This window comes from Hippopotamus amphibius, chromosome 6 (genome assembly GCF_030028045.1).
Source record: "Hippopotamus amphibius kiboko isolate mHipAmp2 chromosome 6, mHipAmp2.hap2, whole genome shotgun sequence".
In the NCBI taxonomy this organism is placed as follows: domain Eukaryota; kingdom Metazoa; phylum Chordata; class Mammalia; order Artiodactyla; family Hippopotamidae; genus Hippopotamus; species Hippopotamus amphibius.
In genome coordinates, this window is record NC_080191.1 from 171,551,603 (window position 1) to 171,568,448 (window position 16,846).

Here is a 16,846-nt window from a genome sequence, read left to right on the forward strand (position 1 = left end):
AGTTTTCCCTACTTTAAAGTCACTTTTTTCTCCTTTGTAATTGACAGATATCTTGTAGGTAATAGTTTGAGTCTGTTTAAATATCCTATTTCTACTCAAATTTTTTCCTACCTATTTAAGCGTCCATTGGTGGATCCTGCCAACTGTAGTTATGAATGTGGTGTTTGTCTAAATGTGAATTTGTATTTTCCTCATTCCTTCTATATTTATGTTAATTGTAGCTGTCCCTCCCCTCAATTTAAAAAAAATTATTTTCATTTATATCAGAATGGATATCTGTTTTCTTCTTTGGGTTATAATCTGGTACTGTCATTGATTTTTTTTTTACTCAAATTGTTTCTGCTTTGCCTATTAGGAGCTCTCTCAGACAGGCCCTTGTGTCCTTTTGACAGGTACTCTAGATTCTGGCACCACAAGAGGTTCCAAGGTCATCTTATAGTTTTCCATGCCCTACTTTGGAATCAATCCCTTTCCCAAGGAGCTTCGTTTCCTTTTGTTTGGATAATGGTATTTAGAAACTAAGTTTTGAATGCTAGGTATGTTGGATTTCATTGCTTCTTAGTGATCTCAGCCGACAGAGCTAGGCAGTATGCGTGAGTCTACTAACTCACACGTGCATACACATCTATACTAATTTAATCATGTTGGTTGAGCCCACGCACCTGTATTGAAAGAGATTGAATGGAGAAAAGGGAGGGAATCAAAATGTAGTTAGGATGTGTCTAGATCAGTGGGTCTCAAGATTTTCTGGTCTTGGGACCCCTTTACTCTTAAAAGTATTGAGGACTCTTAACAGCTCTTGCTTCTGCTAGTTATCAGTATTTACCATCTTAGAGGTTAAAACTGAGAAATTTAAATTCTTATTTATTAGTTTATCAATAACAAATCCCATTACATGTTAACATATAGCATATTTTTAATGAAATATAACCCTATTTTCTAAAATAAAGAATTTTGTGAGAATTTGTTTTACGATTTTACAGATCTGTTTATTGTCTGGTTTATCTCACATTTGCTAATACATTTAGTCTGTGGTGACATCACGTGTTAGCTTCTAGAAAATGCCACTATATCCTCATAAGAGGAGAGTGGGAAAAAAACAGGTATTATAATGACAGTACTTTTGACCTCATGGACTACCCCACCCGAAAGGTTGTCAGGGATATTCAGGAGTCCCTGGATCATGCTTTGAGAACCACTGATGTTTACTAAAACTCTTGCAAAATAAAGGTACATATATAGTAGAAGGATGGACCCTGAAGAACTTGTGTGAGGAGCAGGGAGGAACTTAAACCATGATGCTATAGAAGTTAAAAGAACAGAATTTCTGGGTAGGTAACTTGATTTGACCACTTCTTCCACTTCATCTTATAGTTATCTAAATTGTGAGATGGTGATATAGCAACCAAAATGCAAATTTATAATGAGAAATATTATAGAGGAGTAGATTAGAATGTTTGTTGTGACCTTTGTGTGGGTACCCAAACCTTTTCAAAATCAAAAGATAATTGTGGACTTTTTCAAATCCTGACAAATGTAGCTCCTTTCAAAAGTTTGCATGCAGCTGGGTCAGGCAGAAAGGGAAGGTTATGGTTCGTGATTCTCGCAGAAGCCTGTCTGTCCGTGTGCTGCTTCCCCTGTTGGCCCTGTTCTGTGACGTGGTGACCTTGGAGTTAGAAATCTTCCTGTTGACTGGTTATATCTAACTGTTCTTTCCAAAACCATCCTGGAAATAAACACACACATGCATACAGACAGAGATGTATTTCTGCTGTTAAATTTCTCTTTTTCTGGACTCCCAAATATTACTAACATTTAGGCAGTATATTTGCAGTACAGTTGTTTTATATCTTTGTTTTTACGTGTAAACACTTGTTGTACTTGTGGTCACTTCGATTCAGTTTGTTTCCTAGGCAATATTTTGGAACAGTTTCCTTCTAGTGATAGTTAAACACATTCTTTTTATATGACTGTGTACTGTTTTTACTCTTAGAATAACCATTTCTCTAAGTTTGGTGGCAGTTATTTTGCCTATACGCTTACTACAGATTATTCTTTTTTTTTTTCTTTCTTTCTTTTTTTTTTTTTTTAATTTTATTTATTTGTTTGCACCAGGTCTTAGTTGCAGCATGTGAGCTCCGTAGTTGTGGCATGCAAACTCTTAGTTATGGCATGCATGTGGGATCTAGTTCCCTGACCAAGGATCAAACCCAGACCCTCTGCATTGGGAGCGTGGAGTCTTCTCCACTGTGCCACGAGGGAAGTCCCTACAGATTATTCTTTTGAAAAGTTTGGCCATAAGAGGAAAGAAGTTGTTGGAAATATTTTGGTCCACAGGAATTTATTTTATAGGGTAGATGTAAGTGTGCTTTTAGGCAGAAAAGTAGTTGGTGAAGTAAGGGAGATTATTTTAGAGAGGCAGCGAAGCTGCAGAGCCTTAGGGATGGGTAGTAATGGAATCAGTAGCACTGAGTATAGAGGAAAGCACAAAGACACTTTCTTTTTTCTTAAACAGGGGTGGGAAGATGAATGAGAATACCTAAAAACGTGAAATTGACAATTGGAAAGGAACATATGGCTCCAGAAATGGAGAGGTGGTGAGGACAGACACTTCTGCCAGGTGACCTAGGTCTTTTCTGTAATTGATATCATGGGCAACAAGGAGCTATTGTAGATTCCTCATTGGGGAAATGGCAAGAAAACAGTTTTATATTAATTTATTTGTGGAATAATACGTTGGTAGATGATAATGCCGTAAAGCATCAAGGTTGATAAGGTTAATTGGAATGAAATATGGATATGGACGAAGGATATTGAGAATGAAGAGAAAGAAGAGTCTAAGATGATTGTAAGGGGAGTTAGAGGTAGACCAGAATTTGCCAATGACATGAAGTGTTCATCACATGCTATGTCTGGCAAAATTATTTTAGGTATCTTTACATTTGTTACATCGCTTAATAACATTACTGAGTGTGGAAGAAAGTTGTTGGAAGAGAGTAGCAGGTTTGGAAGAGAGTAGCAGGTTTGGAAGAAAAAAAAAATTAAAGGGGAATGAGATATTTCAGGTCTCATCAATTTCTCTGTTTGGTTCCTGCCCTTATTCCCTGTGTCACTCATTTAGGTTGAGTTGAATATGTGCCATTTTATTAGTTTATTAGTGTTAGTAGTTGTTTGTTTGCTTTTTGGCATTTTAAGACCTTTGGAAAGGAGACCTTGTAATAGAATGTGTTCTCAGTATCTAGTATTTTGCTCTGTATACATTAGAATCTCAGTAAATTTAAAGCTTCCATTGTATTACTTTAGATTGACTGAATTTAGCATGTAGTAGGCACTTAATAGCTATTGAATGAATAAGTGAATGAAAGCTGTTATGAGAAATACCAAAGAAGAATGTCTTATTTTCAGATACCAAGATAAGATATAGGTACATGAAATAATAAAATATAAAAGTAGGATAGTTTTCATTTCATATTGGCCAGATATGAAATGAGTCCTGAAAAAGAAAGAGTCATTCTGAATTCTGGGCGTGAGTTAGTCGTGATTAGTGAATCAAGGGAAAGATTTTTTTCAATATACAGAGACCTCTTCATGTTTAAAGTTGGGAGAATAGGGCTTCCTAGGTGGCGCAGTGGTTGAGAATCCTCCTGCCAATGCAGGGGACACGGGTTCGACCCCACTCCAGAGAGATCCCACATGTCGTGGAGCAACCAAGCCCGTGCACCACAACTATTGAGCCTGCGTTCTAGAGCCCGTGAGCCACAACTGTTGAGCCCGTGTGCTGCAGCTATTGAAGCGCATGTGCCTAGAGCCTGTGCTCCGCAACAAGAGAAGCCACAGCAATGAGGAGCCCGTGCACCACAATGAAGAGTAGCCCCCACTCACTGCAACCAAAAAGAAAGCCCGCACATAGCAAAAAAAAGACCCAACACAGCCAAATAAATAAATAAATAAATAAATAAATAAATAAGTAAGTAAGTAAATAAAAGAGCATAAAGTTGGGAGAATAAACAGCAATAAAAAATGAGGAATACCTCAGTATAATTGAGAGATGTATATTAGAAGTAGCAAGAATGAACCAGCTTGGGCAGTGGCAGCAGGTGAGGAAGCATGGGCTCTGCCTCTTTAAAGGATGTTGGGGACGACGTTTGATGAGCATACAAGGGAGGTATGAATGGGAGTCATGCCTGATGGCTTCCTTAGTCTCATAGTGGGAGGCCCAGAGGGCGCTTTGATCAGTGGATGAGCAGGGGTCTTAGAGTTTCAAGTGGAGAAATGTCTGGGTTTAGTCAAATCTTATAAAAGAAGGATGAGTAGGGTGATTGACAATATTGATGGTATTTCTGGTTTGGAAGTGAGAAAAGCATTGAAATTCAGACTCTCAAGTGTAGGCAGGAGACTGTGCGTGGGACTAGGTGAAATGGTAAAGATGAAGCCATGGGGAAGAAACCAGAGAGGTTTTTTTGTTTTTGTTTTTTAATCTGACATGTTTCCTAGCCTGTTGATTTTCTTGATGTTCTAATGAATGTGTTTCAAAAATCCAGCAAACCAGTCTCTTCAGATATCACACATCTGCAGATGCCTGCTTTAATTAATTATACTTTGGTTTATCTTAGGTGAAAAGTGACACTGAGTAATTGATTTTCTTTTAAAGATGGAGGAAAGAGTAGGGAACGTACGGATGAATTGTTGTCTCTTTTGTCATGTCTAAGAAGTTTTCATGTTTTTATAGATTGTTGTAGTCTTCCTTGGGCCAAAGGAGATTCATTTGCCAGACTTTCTGCACCTCATTGCTCCTACCTGCCTTGCCATGTTCATACCCATCTCTCTATGTTTGTGGATTTACCAACATCTTTTCTAAGTACCTGAGGCTGGACCATATACTTTTTGTGTGGTTGTGTTATATGTAGAGATTACTTTATTCCATTTATGAGTGATAAACCTGTTAGAGTATTCTAAAGCTTTTTGTTTTAACGGATCTTTATTATTTATTTATTTATTTACTTACTTAACTTACTTACTTATGGCTGCGTTGGGTCTTTGTTGCTGCGCGCGGGCTTTCTCTAGTTGTGGCGAGTGGGGGCTACTCATTGCTGCAGTGCATGGGCTTCTCATTGTGGTGGCTTCTCTTCTTGCAGAGCATGGGCTCTAGGCGTGTGGGCTTCAGTAGTTGAGGTGTGTGGGCTCAGTAGTTGTGGCTTGCAGGCTCCGTAGTTGTGGCATGGCATGTGGGATCTTCCCGGCCCAGGGATTGAACCCGTGTCCCCTGTATTGGCAGGAGGATTCTTAACCGCTGTGCCACCAGGGAAGTCCCTAGAGTATTCTAAAAATGTAGCTTGCTATGTGCCGATTGGCATTCACAATGCTTTGATTCATTGGTACTTCTAGGTTTGGGTCTGTGCTTTCATGATGTTAACAGTGTACCTTATATTTGTCAATGCTAGTGCCAATATGATCACCTTTTATAAATGTGGAAATAGGTAAAAGTTTCAGATGTATGTATCAATCTTTTTCACTGTTTGCATGAAAAGGTTCTTCCTTGGTTTGTGAATAGCTGCTAATTGGCAGAACTTATTTGTAAATGTGTCTTACACTCTACTTGACACTTCTGCTAAAAAAAAAAAAAGTTCCTTTCTTTCTTGTTGCTGGATGCTGTATTTTCATGGTTTCTTTGTAATTTATAAGCTGACAGAAATATTGAAACTGCTTTTTGCTATCCCCGCAACATAAGACAGAGCAATTCAGCAACTGCTTAGTCTGTTGTCATTTCTCATTGTCTCATACCTAGCCTCAATAGTTGCATTTCAGTAAACATCAGAGATGGTAACATGACTGTATTCCAAAGCCTTGTTGGAGGTGACTTTACCATTCTATTTAATGTTTCAAATAATTACACCAAAAGAAGCCATAAGAATGGTAACTAGTACAATTCTCTAACCTGATTGAAAGAATTACTAGCTAAATAATCATTTGCAATCACATTTCTGTGCCTAGGTTCTCCTTGATTTGCAGTTCGCATGCTGCCCACATTTCAGGAATTTATGAAAACTTCTAGTTCTTTATTTGGTCAGTTTGAGATTAATTCCTGGCTTGTGTTGCGTTTCCGTCATGAAGCCCTCTACACAGCTCTGTCTTCAAGCTTTACACTCGGAGGCTGTAAGATGTTTATAACCTTTGCACACTACCCCCCCCCCCCCCCCCCCAAGTGTATTTTTTGAAAATGTAGCCATTAGTACATTGTACTTCCTGGACTATTATCAAGAATGTTTTTAAAGCTTATAAACAACAGAAATTTATTTTTCACAGTTCTGGAGGCTGGCAGTCCGTGATCAGGGTGCCAGTATGGGGTGGGTCAGGGTCCCCTTCCAGGTTGCAGACTTTTCATTGTGTCCTTACGTGGTCGAAAGGTCGAGGATCTTTAATGTGTTTCAGAGCCTGTTGAGCTGAAAGTTTCTTAGTTTTAAGATACTTGTGTTTTCACCTCAAGGATGGGTTGAAAATGTAGCAGTGAGGAGTGATGACTGTGCACCATCAATTCTGATGAGAATTGATGCTACCATTAGTGATCATAGAACCTCCATATATTTTTTTTAGGACACGCAGCTCTTCACATCTGTGAGAACTGAGATCTAAAGATGAGATAACATTGTTGACATCTTAATGTTTCTTGTTATTATGTAGTTAGAATTGTGTCTTGTACAGCAGCAGCCTAAAACCATATGCAATTTTATAAACACATATTTGGTGATGGTTTGTTGTAGATGCCAGGAAAATACTGGCTAAGATATTGCCAAAAACATTGAACTTAATTAGATTTCACTGTTAGTTTATCATTCCTTTTTTTTAATGGGATTACCTTTTAGAATTTTGTTTTTGGGATGTTTTGTAAATTGAGGGAAACCAATCATGAAGTCTAAATACCCCTTTTATCCCCCAGTATTTTATTGATTTTGGAATTTAATCTTTTTTTGTGCCTTTAACGTGTTTCCATAAATGTGGAAGTGAAAGTGTATCCTCACTTCTACTTTACTCTGCTAGGTTTTGTTACCTTTTCCCAGGACATCTGTAATCTTTTTTATTTCTAGATAAATTTTCGTAAAATCCTAGTTTATTCCCTCAATTTATATACTGTTGATTCTTATATATCAATTGTGTATTAATGGGTTCTTCAACACACTGTTGACTTGCACACACAAGTAATTGTCCTGGGAGCACCTGTAGGCAGGGTTAGCAAAGGATTAAGCATGCGATGGCTTTTTGTCACAATAGACTTTTTGTTTATTTCTAAAATTGGCTTTTTTTTTTTTAACAGATAAGTGTAAAGCAGGAAATTACTTTTACTGATGTATCTGAGCAACTGATGAGAGACAAAAAACAAATCAGAGAGCCCGTAGACTTACAGAAAAAGAAGAAACGGAAACAACGTTCTCCTGCAAAAGTAAGAGAATGTTTTAAGGTGGCGGTTCCTAACGTATTAATCCCATGTCGCTTAATCGTACAGGCGGGAATCTGGCTGGAGCATAATTGTGGCAGACATGAAAGTCTCACGTGGCCTAACAAAGCTGGAATGTTGCATCAGCTTCACGCGGAGAAGGGAAGGGATGCATGTCTGCATGGAGGTGGTGGGCCATTGCTTTAAATTTTTCCACTTCCCTTTCACCATGGCTTTTTTTTAAAAAAAAAAACAAAAACTTTTCTTACCCCTTATCTCTCTTTTCTTTAAAAACTAACAGATGGTATGCAGTGCCCTTGCTTCTTATTCATGTTAGTTTTACTTATTTTAATATGACGATTTCAGGAAAATTCAGTACTGATTACTCATCAGGAAAAAGTTGTGCGATACCTGTGCTAGAACAGAATGTAAGCTCCACGAGGGCAAGGACTTCGTTTTATTCACAGCTATATTGCAAGAGTCTGGACTAGTAGGCTAAGAGACTCTCAGTAAATCCTGTGGGTGAATGAATGAATTAGTAAATACGCACGTGACCCATAAATACTGTGAGGCATCGCCTGCCTTTTTTCCTTTTCAGTACAGCAGTAGTTGACTATGCGTAGCATTTTGGTGTTCCTGGGGAGTCTCTGAACTCTGTATAGTATAATTTAATCTTTATAGTTACTTTTCATCTTTTGTTTTCTTCCCTCATATAGTGAAGAATGCTTTTTGAAAAAAGACTTTATAACAGACCTTTTTATTTTGAGGGCTACTTGTTTTTGTATTTGTGATTTAAATCATACTCATAATCATTATTTGTGTATTTTGTGTACGTCTGGGCTCCAGTGGTGTGCTGGACCCAGTTTGTACCTGCTTTCCAGATCTGATTGCTACGTTCTCAGGAATTTTGCAGGCTGGTGCTAAAACCATTGGTAGCTTGAAATTAGCCATGGTGAGAATGTTTATACCATGAAAATCAGCAGTCCAACCCTCTGATTCCTTAAACTGTTGTTAAACATTTACCAATAGTCCACTGCTTTTGGGGTATATAAGTATGGCCATTGTTTGAAAAATGTAGAGACTAAAGTAACCTATAGTTACATTTCCTAGACATAAATACCTTTTTTTCTGCCATATTTCCTTTCTATTTTCAAATTTGTGTAGATGGATTGAATTTCCTGATATGTAACTTAAAGAGTATGTAAGCTGTTTTTAAAGTTATTAAAGATTTTAATAAAGATTTTTATAGCTGCACATGTATTATTCTTTGATAATCACATTATATTCAGTGATTGCCATGTTGTTGAAAATGCCTTCATTTTAAACCATTCTGCACTTGAAATATTTGTGTATTACTAAATCAAAGGTTGTCAACTTTTAAAAAGGTTTCTTTAAAAATAAATAAGTAAAGTCAAGCAAGCGAGCAAGCAAAATAAGTGAAGTTTCTTGATGGTACTCCTTCCAGAAATGCTGTATCAGTTACACTGCTACCTGCCTAGACTTGAGGTGGGTCTGTCCGCACTCCCGCCAGCCTTGAATGTGAAACTTTGCTTTCTTTGTAGCTTGAGCTGGGTGTCTCATTATAGTTTAAATTTTACTTTCTTTGGTTATTGGTCATACTAAAACTTGTGTTTTTCATAATTGTTGACATTTGGTATTTCACGTTTTGTGCAATCCCTTTATCCCACGTGCCCCCCCACTCCCCCACCCCTTGGTTTTCTTGGGGTTAATGGTTTTCTCAGTGATATAGGATACTTTTAAAAACTTACATTAATGAATACATCAAGTTCTTTTAGGAAGAAATTAATTTCTAAAATTGTGATAGTGATTGTGTTACTTAGGGTTCCTTGCTGATCTATGGGGAATCTATCTCAAGTCTTTAAAAACAACATAGTATATATAAGTTGTACATTTCCCTTGATATTTTATTGCCATGTTTTTCTGATACTATTCTTGAGTGTAACTCTGAAATTCTGAGTAAAACTCAGATTATTTTCTTCTAGTAGGGTGTTATTTGGAATCTTTTTGTGTTCTAGGTAGTACAGATCAGATTTTTACAGAGTTTAAGCCATTTTCGCTTGTCTAATTTGAGATAAACTCATTTATAATGTATTATCAAAATATTTCTAAGGGCATTATTTTAAAAACATATATTTTGTAGCAAGTATATATTAAAAATATGTATATAAATGTAGTTGCTAGATAAGAGATTTGGCCTAGTCTGAGTAGATTTTATATGAGAAAATGTTTTGGGCAGCCTTTTTAGAGGGTTCTTAGGAGGGTGAAATGACTGGAAATAATATATGGCAGACAGAGATGTGAGAATAACAAAAACAATTATTTTTAGATTGTCCTGACCTGTTACATGTAACAGGACAGAGAGTGGTTGTGGTCTGTCTTTAACACTGACCTTTCAGTGTCCAGGTGAGTGGTTTTGTGTCTGGAGTCTCAGAACTTTGAACATGTGTTTAAACATTCACACTTTTGATTTTTCATTAAAGTAACTCTCCCCTTTTTGTATTAAGAGAAATAAAACCTCATCTCAAATTTATAAATCAACATGTTGCCTGTTTTAAATTCTTTAAAAACAACTTTAAGTTTCTCAAATAATTGTAATGTTTTATGCTTTGAGGACTCCACTCTCTGCCAGCACTTTTCCCAAGTCTTGGATTTTGCTGTTACGAATATTTTGAGTATGTGTCATCATTGTGTTATGTTAGATTGGGGATCTGTACAGGAAATATAACTGAAGTTATCTTACGGACTTTTAGTAAAAATACTAGAGCTCACACATCCATATAGACCTGGCTTCCTTCCAGCTAAGCTTTGTGGTGAGACATACTGTAATGTTAAGTCATGTTTAGCTGCCATAAATTTTAAGCAGTAGTTGCTTCCTGAGCCTTTATCATATGGCAAAGCTTAGTCACCTTAAGGTAGATTTGATACTTGAAAATTGCCAGAATACATTTGGCAGCATGTCTAAAGAAGAGGGTAGTCAAGCTAGGGAATGTTATCTTGGTCAAGTTATTTGATACTTCCAATGGAGTAAGTTGTTTTATGAAAGCAGATTTTCTACATAACAAAAACTTGTCCCTTTTAAATGTTTAAATTTAATTTTATTTTAACCACTTTGTTGCAAATCTTTAATATGTTGTTTTCATTTAAAACGTAGCACATTTGAACATAATTCAGCTTTTAATGCTTTGGGTTGGTGTTTAAACACACACACACAATCATGTGTATCATAGTGCAGCCCTCTGGGAGGGCTGAGATGTTAGGGCTTTTTCCCCTCACCCTGAAAACTCCTGACTGCTAGACTCTAAGAGTTTTTTAACTGCTTATAATTGCTTGACTGTCTCATTCCTTAGTGATACACTATTCATTTTTACATTGCTATACCTATGTGGCCACTTAATATCACCTTCCATTGCCCCTTTGACTCTGTTTTTGTTTTGTTATGGATTAGGACTACCGAGAACTAGTTACTAGAAATGTATCAAAGTTTTAGTAGACTTAATTCAGTCTCTGTGCATTCATGCCGGTGGTTCCCATGGCTCTGCGTTAGGCCGCCCATGGGGCTTTTCCAGTTGTCAATACCCAGGCCCCATCCCTAGGGATTCTTATTCAGGGGATTTCCATGCACACCAACAGAGTCCAAGGTGATTGTGATTTTTACATTTAAGCTTGAGAATCTCAAGTCTTGATACTAAAAGTTTCTGGTTAAATGAGGTGTTACCACCTGACTTTGCTACTGGCTTGTTGTGTGAATTAGGTGATAATGTTTTCCACCACAGAAGGGTTTTATGAGGATTGTTGAGTGAACATTGATGAATTTGAAAAATCCTTTTCAGTAAAGATATAACAGTATTTTCTTAATCCAGCATTACATACATTTTATAGGTCTTTTCAAACTCCTTAGTAATAGAATGAGGTAGAGCAGAGTGCTTTTTGACCACCTACTTCTCCTTATTCTGAAATATGTCTCCTTTTTCATTCTCTCAGCAAGCAATTTGAGTGCCTGTTATGTGCCAGGATCTCTTATCAGGTGCTGAAGAAAGGAACTGGGTTTCTTGTTATAACACTGTAGGTGGTCTGAGTAGAAATTGATTTTTCAAAGTTACGCTGAACTCAGAAGAGCATATTCCACAAATCAAATAGATTATGAATTACATAGAGAATTCATTCCCAGCAATTTATTTACACCATTGGTTCCCAGAAAAGATTTGTGATTTCAGAATCAAAAAGATTCTAAATTGAGTGATTTAAAATGAGGAAAATTTAATTGAAAGAAGGCCAGAAATAGATATACTAGCTACTTGTCAAATTTCTTCTACATGCTAACTTGATTGTGGAAGGAGTAGCTTTAAGGTAAATAACTGATTGTAAGACTGGGGATGGAAATATGAAACAGTACTTAAGAGAAAAACAAAGAAGAAAATTAGTTTAAAAAAATTATCAATATTTTATATATCTGATTTCCCCAGGGAATTGTATATTCTGGGTAATTTTTCCACAGAACCAAACCCTGATTTTAAAAAAATATTTGGATGTAAGTCTTTCTTTTAAAAAATTCACTTCTTTGCCCGATATTTAGGAAATAGAGAGAAATAACCTTTTCAAAAGCTCAGGGTCATTCTCCTAAACATCAGTTCTTTATATTACGTTATATATGCTATGCTCATGATACAGTGAATTTTGTGTTCTAGCACTGGCAAAAGCTTGCCATTTAGAAATGAAATTTGGTAATAAGTAAAATCTCAAATACTGAGAGACAGTAAAGATCATGGAGAATGAGAGAAGATGATAATGTGAGGGTGGGGTAGTAGGATGGTCACGATGTTGAGGTGGTTATTGCTACTTTGTTATTTTGTTATATGTCTTTGGGGTTGCGCTGTTCTTCCATTTCTAGTTGGATTTGGAGAGTAAAGGGAATTTTAGAAGATCTCACTCCCCACCCCTAGTTTCAGTAAAACAACTCATAATAGCTGAGAGATTTAGACTACCTCCTCCAAATCTTTTTTTGGGTTTTGGTGGTTTAGAAATTGACTTAGATTGATTTAAGGATGTATGATAAAACCTGTAATCATTCGTTTAAAATATGTTTTAATACTTGCAGTAGTACACAGTATACCTAGTATAGAATGGGGAAGATCACGTCTCCCTTTAAGATGAGAGCAGAGCGGCTTCCTGAAGGGCATCGGGGCTCCTTACTTGGTGGCAGTGCCCCTGAGGCCTCAGAAGTCTCTGAATTGAATAGGCAGAGTCTGGTGCTGCCTTGGATGAAAATCGGTATGTTATTTCACACAGCTATTGCTTTGTGTATAGATAGCCAGCTGGGAACAGATTTGGCTCAGAACAAAAAACATATCTGCTAACGGACCATGAGGTTAAGAAAGCAGATTAATTGAGGAGTTCCATTTGGTATTGAAATATTTTACTGAAAAATTCTGTTTTAAACTTATGAAACAGTTAAAAAAAAATCAAGTATGCTGTGTATTGTTTAGACTATTACTAATTTCTTTACTCTTGATAAAGCCCGGTTGCTTGATCTTTATAATGTATCATATTTCTCTAAAAGTAGCAGTGACAGGAGTCAAGAGAAATCATGTGGAGATATATTATAGTAGAGGCACCTTAGGGTTTAAACTTGGAAACCAAATTCTTGAGTTGTAATGGTGTTCGTATGTTGAAGGGAAAAAGAAAAGCAAAAATAATTTATGGTACTGATAGCAAGTAAGACTGCTAATCTCTAAGGCAAATACACTTAACCTGGTAGATCACATTTTACTAAAAGATCTGGAAAGGGTGTGAACAGGAAAAGAAGCCAAGTCTATATACCAAGCAAGATAATGTTACCTGTGTTAGTGAGCCATTTCTGTTCCACCAGGGAGCTTTGTTCTTTACACCCCCGTTTCACTCTGGTACTGCTCAGCAGGTTTGCAGAACGTTTACGAAGAGCAGAGCGAGTGGTAAGCTGCGGGGACGTTGGTGTGTGTAGTAGGCAGCCCTCTCTATAGACATTTCTAGAGTCTGTGTGATACTGTGATCCCGTTTGGATACTGTGGGGTTATAGTGGTGAATAAAACAGACAAAATCTCTCGGTTATATTTAAAACAGATTATAAATTGGAAGAGCCACTGGTGCTCTTCTGAGGCAAGGTAGTTGTCTTCGGGGTCTTTTATATCAATACAAAGGTGTGTGTTACCCTGGCCTAAGAAAAGAAGAAAATTAATATGAAATTAAATATAAAATGTCCAACATTTGATTTTTCTGTCACTGTACTTATAAATATGCCAGAGTTTTCAGTGTGCTTATTCACAAGTCAGTGTTCACTGTTTCATACATAAAATCCACCTTGAATTAAGGCTTGAGTCCACAATGAAAGGCAGAATTACCTCCAGTGCCAGAAAACCATGACCTAGAACTCCTTAACTCCTCACAAAAGGTCTTTGCACAGGCAGGGATTACATCCGTTTCACTTGGGCCGGATTTGTTCCTTACGGGGCCTTGCCTTGCAGCTGCTGTGCTGCAGAAAGCTGCTGAGCTGCCGTGTGTGTTGGCACTTGCATCGTCTTGTTTGTTACCAACATATGTGAGAAAATCCCTGGTGCTTTCTTGTTCATGTTCTATCTCGTGTAAAATGTTTGACATCTTTTTGTTACTTGTTTTATCTTGGAAATATTTTGAATCATGCTTTTGAGAGATTTTGTGCTTTTCTTTGTTTTACACACCATTAACGTGAATGTTATTTTGTGACTTGGAGGGGTTGAAAAAATTTTAGACTGACTGACCAGAGATGAAACTTTCCGTTCTCACTAACTCTTCAGGAAGCTGTGACACCCACTTGCGTTCGTTCTCCTGCCAAACGTCTCCCTCTGTGACTTTGAAGCATTGTTGACCACACTGGCAGTTTGCCCAGAACCCACATGCCCTGTATAATTTGCATAATAATTACCATTGATTTACATACAGTATAGGCTGAATTATCTTCCTGAATCTAAAGTTAAAAAAAATTTTTTTTAATGAAAGCCCCTTTCCCTTACCTACTCCTTCTTTCTAGGTTTTGGGAAGGGGGCTCATAGCTGTGTATTTACAGGCCCTAATCAGCTTCCACAGGCCTTTGTCTTTCTTCAGATGTTTGCTAGATTTCTCTACCTTGTGTGGGACACACTTTCTTGGCTCCCACTCTATATGCCCCCATCTGCAATATTGTTTCCCTCTCACTTGCCATATTCCTCCTGATCTTACCTCCTAGTTTTCTTTGCTTCTTATCTTCACATCATATTTTGTCATCTTTCTTCTCTGCTCAATAACAAAAAAAAGGATTATTTGTTATTTTCACTTTGCCACATGTCTGGTGAGAGAGGCAGTTTAAATGTTGCATGTTGGACAAATGGTTGATAAACTAGAATACATGATGCCCAAAGGTGAGCTTCTCTCTGGCACTGTCCAGACCTGGCCCAAGATATTCTCGACCACAGGAAGTACAGGCAGATAACATTGATGTCTTTGTCACCTGTCTTCCTCCCCCACACCCACTATAATTTACTAAGGAATATGCTTAACAGTAGTTTAGTAGTCCTAGAATAACCTTAGAGGTCCTTAACTGAACCAGACTCCAAATTCTATTCTAGGATGACTTAAAAACTTAGATTTTTTTCTTCTTTAAAAAAAAGGAAAAAGGAAAAATGTAATAGGTAAACATTTGTGTGGTTCAGAAAAATGTTTTAAGCATGTACAATGTAAAGTCTCCCTCCTACCAATCTTCTATCTGCTAAGTTTTCCAGCCATGATGACCAAGGTTTATATACATTTTATGTAGATCCTTTTCAAATAGTTTTTATACATATGCAAACAAATACATATTGCTGTATGTGCTATCTTGTATACAAAATTAGCAAAATTATATACTAGATTCTAAACCTTGCCTTTGTTTTAACTTAAGAATAAATCCTGGAGCTCTTTTTGTGTAGGTATAGAGAGAGCTTTCTCTTTTTATTTTACAACCCCATAATGTTAAATTGTATTTATTTTCCATGATTTATTTAACCAGTCCTATCTGATTGATATTTACGCCATGTCTAAAACATAAGACTTTTGTCCTGCATATGTGATATTTTGAAATTGAAAATAAAGCTGTACTCACCTTAGCAGAGAACACTTAGGGACTCTACTAGAGAGAAGAGGGGCAGAGTGCTGAGATTTTACCTAACCAGCTTCCAAGGTTTTATTGCTGATTTTTACCCATACTGAGTCACATTGTGCTTTCTTAAAATTAATGATAGCATTATTCTAAACAGCCCTCTCAAGGTTATTTAGGAAAAAAAATATTTCATAATCTTTGGTGACCATTGTTTGGATTAAAAGGCATTATCTTTTTTATAAATTAGTATTATGTTTTAAAATTTTCTTTCTTTTGTTTTGCCTTTTTTTTTTTTAAACCAGATCCTTACAATAAATGAGGATGGATCACTTGGTTTGAAAACCCCTAAATCTCACGTTTGTGAGCACTGCAATGCTGCCTTTAGAACGAACTATCACTTACAGAGACATGTCTTCATTCATACAGGTATTTCTTGAATTAAAGTGGGCTTATGGCCATTAAAATTATTATCTTTGCTATTTTCATCTTCTTGTAAATGTCCTTCATTTCTAAGACTGTAGCTAACCTGGCATTTCAAATCAGAGATTTCATAGGCCAGGATGTCAGAGGAAACCAGGAAAACCTTTAAATGAGAAAACAATTAGCATGGATGTGCAAAATTAATTAGTCCTAATTGGACACTTATTTGGCTTAATGTATTCTTTTTAGTTAGAGAAACAGTTAAAGAATGAACTACTAAAAGCCTGTCAACATCTATTTTTCTATGTAAGATGTCCAGATGGAGTTTGAAATACGAATTTGGGAATCAAATATAAAAAATAAGAACAGGAAGTTGTGGAGATCAGAACTAAACACTGACCAGAGATCTTTGGGGAAACATTACTAGACATGTACGTTGAGTTAAGGGGTGGGGAGGGAGACAGTAATAAGGTAGATTTGATGAACAGATACAATACAGTGTCCCAGAAAGCCAGAATTGGGGAGAATTCCAAGGAGGGTATGATCAACAATAGCACAGCCTTCTGAGAGGATAGAAAGAGACGGAGAACTGAGAACAGACCATTAGAATAAATGGCAAAGACCACGAGTAGCTTTTAAGAAAGCAGAGTGTAAGGGTTAAAGGACAGGTGGGTGGTGAAGAATTTGAGGCATAAGGTAGATGATTGAAAGGAAAGGCTCCGACAGAGAAGGAATGTTTGAAGAGACGAGACTATTTTTTTTAAAGGGGATGTTTAGAAAGTTCTGAAGGTTCTGCAGAAAATAAGTGCAAGGGCATAAAGTGGTGGTTAGCCAGGGAGAACAAGGTGGGTGGG

The 16,846-nt window shown here is 36.9% G+C and overlaps 1 protein-coding gene across 15 annotated transcripts in view; it reads left to right on the forward strand.

The window, feature by feature from the left end:
* ZNF148 (zinc finger protein 148) overlaps positions 1-16,846 on the forward strand; it is a 122,939-nt gene that overhangs the window by 64,999 nt on the left and 41,094 nt on the right. For all 15 annotated transcript variants that reach the window (XM_057739968.1, XM_057739967.1, XM_057739971.1 and 12 more), the window contains 2 exons: positions 7,310-7,435; positions 15,875-15,998. In XM_057739968.1, the coding sequence (XP_057595951.1) occupies positions 7,310-7,435; positions 15,875-15,998 (250 nt within the window). The remainder of the gene's footprint in view (positions 1-7,309; positions 7,436-15,874; positions 15,999-16,846) is intronic.